The sequence below is a fragment of the Eupeodes corollae genome, chromosome 1 (assembly GCF_945859685.1).
Source record: "Eupeodes corollae chromosome 1, idEupCoro1.1, whole genome shotgun sequence".
Lineage (NCBI taxonomy): Eukaryota > Metazoa > Arthropoda > Insecta > Diptera > Syrphidae > Eupeodes > Eupeodes corollae.
The window spans coordinates 300,730,579-300,742,589 of NC_079147.1; the positions used below are offsets into that span (position 1 = coordinate 300,730,579).

General features: G+C 38.6%; 1 protein-coding gene across 1 annotated transcript; it reads left to right on the top strand.

Annotated features, from left to right (window-relative positions):
* Positions 1-199: 199 nt before the first annotated feature.
* Positions 200-11,624, top strand: LOC129941628 (mRNA (2'-O-methyladenosine-N(6)-)-methyltransferase). Its single transcript, XM_056050316.1, has 5 exons — positions 200-712; positions 8,638-10,428; positions 10,490-10,615; positions 10,687-10,815; positions 10,879-11,624. Exons 2-5 carry the CDS (start codon positions 8,723-8,725, stop codon positions 11,327-11,329), a joined length of 2,412 nt encoding a protein of 803 aa, XP_055906291.1. The 5' UTR covers positions 200-712; positions 8,638-8,722; the 3' UTR covers positions 11,330-11,624.
* The last annotated feature ends 387 nt before the right edge of the window (positions 11,625-12,011 follow it).

The following is a 12,011-nucleotide window of genomic DNA, read 5'->3' on the forward strand; positions in this document are numbered from 1 at the left end:
ATCTTCAATGGTGAAAACCAATGATAGCTATAATTATCTCCTTATTTTTTAAACCTATTTGATATGGAATGAAATTGAAAAGGATTTTTATTGTTTTTCAATTTAAATCAAATTAACATTTTGTAACTTTTTCTATCCAACCTTTAAACTAGTTTTGTTTCCTATTGCTTTAAGCAAAGTTGCCCTAGTTTAACAGCATTAAATAAATATTTAATTTGTGCTTTGTTTATTTATTTGGATAACACCAATCTAATCGGACCATAATCTTCCTCTTATATGGCAACTCTCTTCTATGGAACTTATCTATCACCCAATTTCTTTTCCATCACCAATTCCAATCAGTCTGAATGGGTCAACATCATAATATTTTTCATTCTCTCTCCCTCTAAACTAAACGAAAATACCAAAACGAAAACATAACACACAAAAATCAAACCAACCGAAAGAAGGAAGAAGAAACTCAAAAAAAAAGGAAAAGAAATAAGAAAATCCAACGAACAACACACAGAATGAAAAAATATTGCAAATGGCGAACATTCGTGTCGGACGTTGAATTCATTTCGTTTGTTAAAAAATCGTAATATCCATGCTTTACCGTAATGTTTTTGTTGCAAAACAAAACAAATTGTTGATCAGCACAAAACCCGTCAGTGTTTTATTTTATTTTTCCAATTCCAATTCGATTGAGAACTGAGATTTTATGAACAATCTGGTGAGTTTTCTTCTTCGCAAAGAAACGACAAAATGTTCCACAATTTTTTTGAGAGAAAAGAAAAAAATTCAATATTTCTTTTTGTAATTCGGTGATAAATAAATAAAATTTCCTCCGCCGCGGAGTGAAGTTGCGATTTTGATGTTGGAAATTTTCGCGGGAAGTCGTGAGGATTTCTTTGAATTTGGTGTGAAAATTGTGAGCTTCTGAATGAAAAATGAGTTTTCGAGAAAATTTTCACTTTGCCGCCCTTTTGGAAAGAAAGAAAAAAAGTATTTCTTATGTGACCCCCTTTGCCGATTCATCACCCCATCTTCCCCACGGTTGCTACCAGAAAGACGTCGTCATCGTAATTGCCATCGTCGTCGTCGTGGTTGCTACTTGCTCTGCTGCTAATGCCCTATAGCTGTGGCGACGAGAACGTCGATCCATTGAAGATTTTGCGTTGTGGCGCGCGACTTGAGATGGCGGCTTTCTCAAAACGTCTTTAACTTGCCGTTGCCACTTGGTGGCGAATAGCGATAACGTCGTCAAGAGTCAAGACGTCGATACAAGACAAGACTCCCTTCCATATGGACACCTAAATGCATTCTGATTTGATATTTGATTATTCTGTTGTGCTTCCACAAATTTAATATTTTTCTTGTTTTATTTATGAAACGAAAACACAAGAATAAAGATGAGTGTAAAATGATGACGACAACGCATAGTACATATCACCACAGTCACAGTGGGCTAAAGCCAACGACGACTCAGAGCAACCAGTAGTAAATTCCATGTTGTTACGAGATCACAGAGTGCACTTGACTCTCAGTCTTTTGTCGTCCGTTGTTATCTTTTAGATAGGAATTTCTTGAAATCCAATAGAAAGCGGCCATAAAAAGACAACAAACAATCTGCCTTCAGTGTAGGGTTCATTTTAGTACAGATTTCTTATTATTTTTTGATACAAAGATACACATTTATTTGATGACGTCACTTGTATCTTGTTTTTGTGTTCTTCTGTTCAAGTCCCACTCAATCGAGCGACTTGCGTGCTGCTTTTGGCTGATTCACTAGCGCCACGAAAAACGAACACCGAACACGATTCACACAAAACTCAACTGGAATGGGTTACACTGCTGTGCCTATGGCTGTGTTACCTTCTTGTGGAAGGCATTCTGTTGGTATCGTTTTCGGTTCGATTCGGTGTAGTTGCTCCCCCAACATATAACACTCAACTGAGGGTTAATCATAAAAAAACTTCAATTTTATTTGATTTCTTCAGATTCAGTTTTTCGTCGTTGTCATCGTCATCGTCGTAGTCGTCGCCGCTTGAGCTGAGCACAGCACAGCTACAGCAACACCATCAGAATCAGATTCAGATATCAACTCTCAACTGGGGAGGCGAGCAAATGTGTCTTTTTTTATTATTATTTTTTATTTTACTTATTTACTTTCCTGTTCGTCGTCTACGTCTATAATAATAATTTTTAAATGATTCCACTTAAATGTGTGTGGAATAAAATGGATTCCGTTGTTGTTTTGTTTTATTTGGATTTTGGGAGGGACGAGCGAGCGCGAGGGAAGCTCAGTCGCAGACTGTGGACACGGAGTACACAGTACAACAGTATACGGAAATCTTGTTGGGTATTATTATAGTGGAAGCAGTCGTTAACCAGCCGTTGTCTCGATTGCAACAGCAATCATCCACCACTTGTGAAGGAAGGAATCCCTTAGGTTGGAGGACAAAATGTCTAGTTTTTCCTCCTTCTTTTGGTGGTAGTGGTGATGGTGGTTGCTGCTGATGATGATGATGCAAAGTGGCAAAATGGTTTTTTTGATTTCCTGGGCGCTACATGGTTACGGACGGTCTGTATCAAATGAGAACTTACACGTGCTTGGGTTTAAATGAATTTGTTAGTCTCTTCTCTCGTTGTGCTCTTTTTGTAGTCGTTGTCAGTTTTTGGTCGTTTTGTTGCAAAATATTATATTTATTTTTCTTAATATTTTCTTCTTTTTTTTTACAAAACATGAACTATAAGCTATTGGGGTAAGCAATTATTGTTTATGTTTATTGTAGTGTTTTTGTTTGGTTTTGAGAACAAAAATCAGCTGTTTTTCTTGGTTATGGGACGTTGCAAGCAATCGGGGGGTAGATTGGTACTTATTTGTGTTTAAGCATGCAGGTACTTGGTTATTTCGATTCGACTTGATGATCAGTTATTTAAAATCAGCTAAAGAGTAAAGGTTGGATATTCCTAGGGTGAAGAGATGGCTCTTTATCTTTATCACGATAGTGTATGCTCGATGTGGATAGGTATTTTATATTGTTTTTAAATTTATTTAAGGTCTTTGAATTTGGTTAACGCTGATGTACAGATATGGACATTAAAATAGACACAGATACAGTTGCTTAGAGTAAAACCAAATTACAACAAAAACATGCATTAGAAGTAGTTTTAACCGTTATCATAAAAAAGTTAGATGCATTTTATTGTTTTGTTTGCTTGTTGATTGTTTGGAGATGAACCGATCATTAGGTTAGAGTTTGTTTTTGGTGGATATTAAAATGGAAACACATTGGAACACGGACCTTAATATGTAATTTGTATCAAAAATATTAGTATTTAATACATTTTTTTACTTACTTTAAATTTATTAATAATTAAAACATGGGTCGCGGTAAGCATTGTTTCTTTAAAGAGAAAGCTGTCATTTTAGTTCTACGAAGTGAGGGAAATTGAAAAAAAACAAGCAAAACAACCCCAAAAGATGACTGAAAGATCATTAACACTTAAAAAATCCTTACAAGTCTTCAAGGGCAATAAAAAACATGCTACAGATTCCAACAATTTCCAGAACTGATCGTAGAAGACTTGTTGTAGCTAACTTGCTCAGAAAGATCGCAAGAATAGTTTCCTTTCTAAAGATAATACAAAATATAACAACAATGTGAATTTTTTCAAATTTATGAAATATCAAGTACTTATAAGTTGAGAAAATGGTTTGGATCAAATTTGGCACACCATGCAGAAATATACGTTCATTTTATACCGAGATAACAGAATTCAGATATGGATCCACATCGATTTTACGGAGGTATCCATACTTCTATACAAAATTTTCCCGACAACAGCAATGACGAAGATTTTTCAGATGATGAGCACGAGGTAACAGATGCAAAAATATTCCGCCTCTATATATTCCAGAGTCTGATGTATCTGATTGGTAATTAGAAGATAACAATTCTCTATCCCAGATGGTACCTGCCTCAAATAGAAGTGCGAGAGTTGAAAAAACCCAGAGGCAGGATGGTTTTTGGAAAAAGGTGATAACGAAACCGCATTCACAGCTGATGATACGCCAATACGACGCAAATACCCAAAAGACAACCCGGACATGACCCCCTTCATAAAATAAGACCATTCTTGGATCAAACAATATGGCAATAGATGAATAAATTATATGAACCAAAAGCAGATCATCTATGCGGTAATACAACCAACAAAAAAAAACACAGATGGGGATATCAAAATTTTGTTCTTAGCGGTAGCTCTGGGTTCAGCTACTACATTGAACTTTATACTTGAGCCCAAGGACATGTACAGTTGTGCACCGATTTGCCAAAAACTAGTACATTAATTGACGTTGTTGTTAGAGAACTATTCCCGACGGATTTAACTACAAATTATTCTTTGACAACTGGTACACGTCTTTACCGCTGTTGACTTATCTGGCAAATAAAGCGTTTTTACCACTAGGAACCATAAAATCCAATCAGATTCCGGGTTATAAAGTTCCTACTCAAAAGGAATTGAAAAAAAAGGAAGAGGTGCAACTGTGGAAAAACTGGTGACATGGTTTGTGACCTAGATATTTCTGTGGTAACATGGTTTGACAACAGAATTGTGAACCTTGCTTCGACATATTTCGGCAGCAAACCGTCTTCTGAATCCAACGCTTCAACAAGGATAATCGGCATATGGGGGGAGTTGATCTTTTGCTCTTCTAGGATACTATAGAATACAAATTAAATCAAAAAAATGTTACCACTGAATATTCTTCAACGTGATCGACATGACAGCCATGAATGCGTGCCTATTGGTTCTGAGGCGTGGCTGCCACTAACAGATTTCAAGTGCGCGATAGTCAAAGATCTATGCCATGGCAGCAAACTAAGCACAACTAACAAACGTGGACGACGCACTTATGCCATGGAAAATAATCTACAATTGAAGAAATTGAAAGGACCTGTTCCAGACTGCCCTAAAAGATCTTATGTGGAGAGCCGAAAATGAAAAGTAAATATTTGTTTAATTGAGTAAAGAAACTGTTTCACAATATTCCATACTACATAATTTTTTGAATAAATAGTTGATTTCATTTATTGAAAATTTGTTTGTTACTTTTCTCCTCAATGTGCTATATATGATTCAAACCGAAAATCACAAAATTTTGCACTTTTTTGTGGGGGAATGTTGTTCGAAAGTGATGTCAGACAAACAGTTGGAAGGTTTTTTTGAAAGAAATAAATAATTTGAGTGAGGGTAAAATGGATCAATATATAAAGGAGAATATTATGAAGGATGCGATGCGGACGAGAACGTGCCTCTAAGAACAAATCCAACCATGCTTAAACGTATTTAAAGACCAAAACATCAACTTATTGGAGTGGCTATCCCAATCGCCTGACTTAAATACCATACAACATTTTGTGGGGAGATTTAAAATGCGCGAACTGTGGAGAATGGTCCAACAGGAGTGGTATAATATTTCAATTGAAAGATTTCGCCGATTATTCGACTCCATGTCCAACAGATGTCACACTGTAATTAAAGCTAAGGACTTAAGAAGAAAATTATATGAAATTCACTATGCTAGTGGTAAGGGGAGTTACCATTCTTCGAGTGGTTGGTTTGCTAAGAGCTTCTAGTAAACCTTTAGAAGAAGATAAGTTTTGTTACTAAGTCTTCCAGAAAGATATTCTGCATATATGATGGATACGTCACTTTTAAGATGTTAGACGAATACCGAAGACGCTTTGGAAGCAATGAAGATAAAATGATAATGAAGTTGCTAAGTGTTGTAAGCAAAGAAGAAATCCAAACCCTTGAAAACCGAAGAAGACAGATGCCAAATAAGGAAGGATATGTTTTTTACATACTGGACTACTCAAACAAAAGTCAACTTTACCAAAAAGAAAACGTGCATCAACATCGCATAATTAGATCCGCAATCAAGATTTTCTTTCAACTGGTATTTCTCTGAGGAAGTCCTCTGTGAAGATCATTTGTGAACATGGCATTAAAGGCAAGCTGGCACAGTCTAAGTTCCCTATGAGACAAAATAGAGAAAAAAAACCATTACAATTAATTCATTTTGATCTCTGCGATCCTTTGCAGACATCAACTCCAAGAGGCAACCGATATTTCTTAACATTAATTGACTATTTTTCTAGTAACATAGTGGTTTGCCGAAATCAAAAGATAAGTTAGCTAGTTCTATAAAAGGCTGCAGCTGAAATGAATAAATTAGGTGGAGCAACAGTCCGTTGAGAACTAGAGCCTAGTGACTTACGGCTCTTAACCATTCCTGTGTGCGATTAATGCTGTCAGGAATAGAGGGGACCTGCAGTTTTAAGTCGGTTCCGACCATCATGACAAGAATTACTATTGGATAATTTTTCAATTCCTCGCAAGAGGCAGTACCGGTGAAAAAACTTTAGATGGCACGGGCAGGGATTGAACCCAGGACCTCTCAAGGAGGCATTAATCATCAGTACACGGTTCCATACACACTACAGCAAAACTGAGTAGCAGAATGCAATAACCCTAACTGAAACAGCGAAGTGTATCCTACTTCATGCCAAACTTCCAAATCGTTTTCCGGGAGAAACTGTTAACAAAAGCCTATTTGCAGAATAGGTTAACCAGCAACAGCCTTAAGAAGATACCAGTTGAGTTTTTTACAGGAAAAAGCTTGATCTGAACCATATTAGTGTGTTTGGATCAAAATAATTTACCTTTGATGATGAAAAAGCTCAAGAAGACGTTCTTGTTGCGTACGATCTCAACTCAAAAGGTTATCGTATTATTGATCAAAAATCCAATAGAGTTTGGATATCAAGATTCTTGAGAATTATCGAAAATGAACCTAAGAATCCAAAGCTTTCCACAAATACACAAGAATCTAGAACTAGACACAATTATGAAAAGAAAGATACTTCTCTGAAAGGAAGTTACGTTTCAGTAAGACTGGGAACATTTAATGAGCAAGTTTTTCAAGGAGATGACGCCCTCGTTCTAGAAGAACTGACAGTAGCCCTAGGATTAAAAATCAGACTGAAAATCATGAACAACAAAGTCAAACCGTTCAAATAAAGGCATTCCGCCTGTACGTCTGTCCTACAAAAAGCCTTTTTTAATGTTGCGAAAGAACCAGAATCCTGGGAAGAAGTATTGCGTTTTACAATTGTCAAGGAGCGCAAATGGACTGAAGCTGTACATGAGGAAATCAAGTTATTAAAAGAGCTTCAAGTTTGGCCACCAACAGATCTGCCGTGTCTGGAAGAACAGTAAGTTGTGAATGGTTATTTAAAGCACAACTTATTCCCTTCAATTAAAAAAAATATTAGCAAAGTTACTTGGAAAAAAATTGGTAATAAATATTTTATATTTTTCAAATCAGATAAGGCTACATTTTAATTTGTCGTTCCTAATAATTCCAAAATGAAAGTTAAAGCTTTTTCAACAAGAATGAAAAATAATATGGCGTAAATTGTGACAACAGCGGAATTGGCAATGAATCATGTGTGTGGTTTAAGTACAATATCATAGGAATGCGATACTTGGCACTCGTTCTGGAAAAACGACGAATCTAAAACACTAGAATGGTCTTAAGCAAAAGCAAGCTAGCAGAGTTCTGAACTTACACATTCGAAAAAAGATCATTGCATTAACTGTATTAGCAACCGGCATAGAAAGAAATTAATTGATCAAGAACCATACATCAAGACAAGGCTTAAACGTTTCAACATGGATTATTGAAATTCTGTTTTAACACCGTTTTATCAAAAATGGAGGCTTTATTAAAATTAAATAACAAACCTAATTAGCAATTAGCAATTGAAGGTCTTTTTGGCTATATCACTGTAAACTGCAATTTAGATTTTACTCTTGACGATCAGAGACTTTTTGAAATATTTTAGGATACAGATACAGGCAAGGAACAGGTGTTCTCTAGTAGCAACGATTCTCGCGTTGCACCCTTTTAATGGGGTTCATGTCGTCCTTCTAAGTCGACTATTCAACGATTGGTTAACGAAAATTGGTGAACGTACGTACGTTAACAAAACGGAGGATCTGCCGAAAACATCGCCACTATTCCTGAAAGTGTGCAACTGAATCCTAGGAGCTAGAAGGAGGAATCTCTAAGACCTGAAACCAAACGAACAGTGTCATGTGTTGGCTGATTTCATTTTGGAGCAGTTGCAATAGTTGAAACCAATTTTGGTAGAAAAATCATCTTTTTGGATGAATAAGCGAAATTTCCGGATTTGGGACGACACCAATCCACTCGAGATTCAATTCAATTTTGACACGCCTTTAATGGAAAACCCTTCATTTGTTGAAAATACAATTTTCATTCATGTTTCGAACCTCAATACCAGATTTACATATGCCTATAAAATTAAGTAACGAGTATAGCCCAAATCCAGCCTTAGTCTATCTCAAGTGAAATATAAGGGGGGGGGGGGGAGCGGCGGTTGTTACGGAATTGAAAAAAACTGCCATATGGTTAAATTTAAGTTTTATAAAAGTTCACAGCTTTTTCATTTGATATGCTTTTCATTCTAATCTTGCTATCCTAATATTTCGATTGTATCTGCTGAAGTTTTCTGCTTTTTCAACTTATTTATTATGAACGTATATTTGTATTTCCAGGCAAACTTGTAAAAGGTTGAACATTTCTTCCTCTGTAGAATCGTTGTTCTGAGTTGTTGAAAACATTTCTCAATCAGGTCGCAATATGAATGATATTGCACCAAGTACGTCTGCGGCAGCTATAGCTTCACCACAGACGTCTGCAGCTGCTGTTGCGGCAGCAGCGGCAGCCGCTGCTAGTGCACAATCAGCTTGGGATCAACTGACAGCACCACAAAACCAAAATGATGCTGCAGCCGCCAACAATACCCTTCTAAATTTGAGTCCGCCATTGGTGGGAGCTTCATCGCCGAGTTGTAGTTCCCCCTCGACTCCAGTGAAATTGGGTCCACCGCCCGAGATGACAGCACACACCCCACAAGGTCCACCAACTTCACATGGCTCTGGATACGGCGAGGAGCTCAGCACAGAATTGGTTAACCAAGGATGGCGGAAATTCTGGTCAAAACGGGAGAACCGGCCGTACTATTGGAATAAAGTGACCGGAGAATCCCTTTGGGAAAATCCCGGTCAAAGACCATTCGATCCACTCACTGATCCGCTTGGTATATGCCATCCTGGCGCCCCCCAGCCAAATAGCCCTTTGCCTCATCCGAACCTTAAGAGAAGACCCTCGGAAGATATGCATCATGGTATGGCGCCGCCTATGAAGAAGTTCGTTCTGCCGGGGCCGTGGGACTTGGAGATATTCACAAATGCCGTTATCGTTGAGCGACCACCGACATTGTTGCCCCATCCACACCCCGAAATCGAGGCGATTCGGGCAGCCTACACGATGAAGCTGGTAAAAACCTACGAGGACCTATGTATGCGAAGGGAGAGCATAAAAGCTCCCAAAGACTCCTTTAACCGTTGGCTCATCGAGCGCAAGGTTATTGACCGTGGCTACGATCCACTCCTTCCGAGCTTCTGCAAGATCGAAGTATCCCCAGCGATGTACTTCGAAATAATGAACGACATCCCCATAAAAATTGTCAAACCCAAATTCACTGGCGACGCCCGGAAACAGCTCTCCCGCTACGCAGAAGCAGCCAAACACATAATCGAGTCCCGATCTGCTCCTCCCGAAAGCAAAAAAGTAGTCAAATGGAACGTCGAAGACACATTCCAGTGGCTACGGCGTACAGTCGGTGCCAGCTATGAGGATTTTCAAGATCGCCTGCAGCACCTCAAGCGACAATGTGAGCCTCATCTGGTGGAGACGGTCAAAGGCAGTGTCGAGGCACTGTGCACAAAAATCTATCATCTGTCGGCGGAACACGCTAAAAAGATCCGCGAACGACACATGCTGCTGCTCAAAGAACACGGAATCCCCGAGCCCGCCCCACCAGTTCCACCTCCGCACCTCAAGAAAGTCTGGTGCTATCCCATCCAGTTTGCGGTGCCATCGCCCAGAATGCCCACCATCGAGTATCTGCAAGACCGCGATCACATGATCATCAAGTTCACACCGGCCACACTAAACCAACCAGATGCCCAGTACATCAATTTGACCCATCTGCAGAAGCTCGAGCAGTTGTACCGTTTCAACTGCTTCGACGACAAGAAATTCGATCTCTTCATCGGGCGAGTGTGGTGTCTGCTGAAGCGCTATCAGACTTTCCTGGGCAATGCTCTCAACTCGTCGCAAGAAGCAGAGCTAACACAAGCCTCGTTGCCAGTGCCGGTCTTCGAGTGCCTGCATCGACACTTTGGCGTCACATTCGAGTGCTTTGCGTCGCCTTTCAATTCATACTTCAGGCAATACTGCTCGGCATTTGCGGACACAGACGCGTACTTTGGATCAAGAGGGTGAGTGGGCGAAATAAAAAAATAGTCATAGGAAATCTCTCAATGATTTTCTATGTTTCAGTCCATTTCTGGATTTCAAGCCTGTATCGGGGTCTTTTCAAGTGAATCCACCTCATGTCGAGGAACTTATCGATGCTGCTCTTTTGCACATCGATAAACTGTTAACAGACTCAATGGAACCGCTAAGGTAAGTGAAGTTGGAAACATTAAAATGAAAAAAAAAGAATTTCAATAAAATTTGATTGGCTTTTTGTGTAGTTTCATAATTTTCTTACCGGAATGGAAGAGTATAGCTAAACTTGAGGAGAACATCCACAAGCGACGTTCTATGGTGGTTCTAGGAATGGCCCATGAATACCGTCATGGCTATCAGCATATTATTCCAAAGTAAGTTAAAGCGGAGGGGTTTGTTCTTTTGATCAGGAGGTAATGTTTAACTTTGTTTTGCAGATCTGATGTGAATGTGAAGTGCATTCAGGGAACAACAGTAGTTTGGATGCAAAACAGCGGAGGTTACGCTCGCTGGGGACCAAATGAATCGCGAGTTGATGCCCTAAGGGAAGCATTTAGACCGCAACGCGACAAAGAACGCGAAAAGGCGGCGGCCGCAGCAGCTGCTGCAGCGGCGGCGTCAGCGAACACCCCCACGACGACCTCCACTCCACATACTCCAAACACCACTGTACCGTCCTTATCTTCAGGTCCCCAACATCCGACCACCTCTACAATGGTGCTCCAATCCTCTGTGAGCTCACTGGGAAACTCATCTTCAAATGATAGCCTCGATGCGGGACCATCTGCAATTGCCACAGCTATTGTTACAAACTCAATGTCGTCGGCAACAACATCAGTTCTCGTAACTCCAGGAAATTCAGCAACTGCAATAAATTCTGCTGTTTAAAATGGATGGAAATGGAGAAGAAGAAAATGAGAAATGTATGAATGTTCCAAAGAGAGAGAAAGGGAGAGCGAAAGAGAGGATGTTGACGGGAAAAACAAAAAAATTGTTACTACTTAGGAGTAAGTGAAAAGTCGTTTTAAACAAACAAAACACTAAAACTATAAATATAAAAATATATATATTTTTAGTTTGTTAAGTTAAGTGCTAAAGCAAAGCTAATAATGAGTGGTTTTTTAAGAGATTTATATTAAATAAATAAATTAGAAGAAGGATGAATACAAATAGAAAAAAATAAGGGGTGAGTGTTTCTCATAAGTCGGTTTAAAGAAAGCAGAAAAGTTTTATAATTAAGTTTTTAAAAGCTTTGTTGATTTTGAAACGGGGGAAGTAGATTTTTTGTTGTTTAATTTGGAATTATTTTTCCTGTGAATTAAGACTTAATAAGTCTTTTTGTGGTTTTTTCAATCATCATTTTGTTTCTTAATAATGGAAAAAGAGTCGGTTAAGCAGCCTAGAGGGTGGAATAGGCTAAGGGGATAGTTGATTGTCAATTTGTTGATAATCGTTTTGACCATGTATTTTTCTTCCTTTCTCTTAAAAATTATCCATCGTGAGGTTTGATTTAGAATGTTAAATAAAACACATACAAACATATGAAAGTGAACTTAAAATTTAAATATTG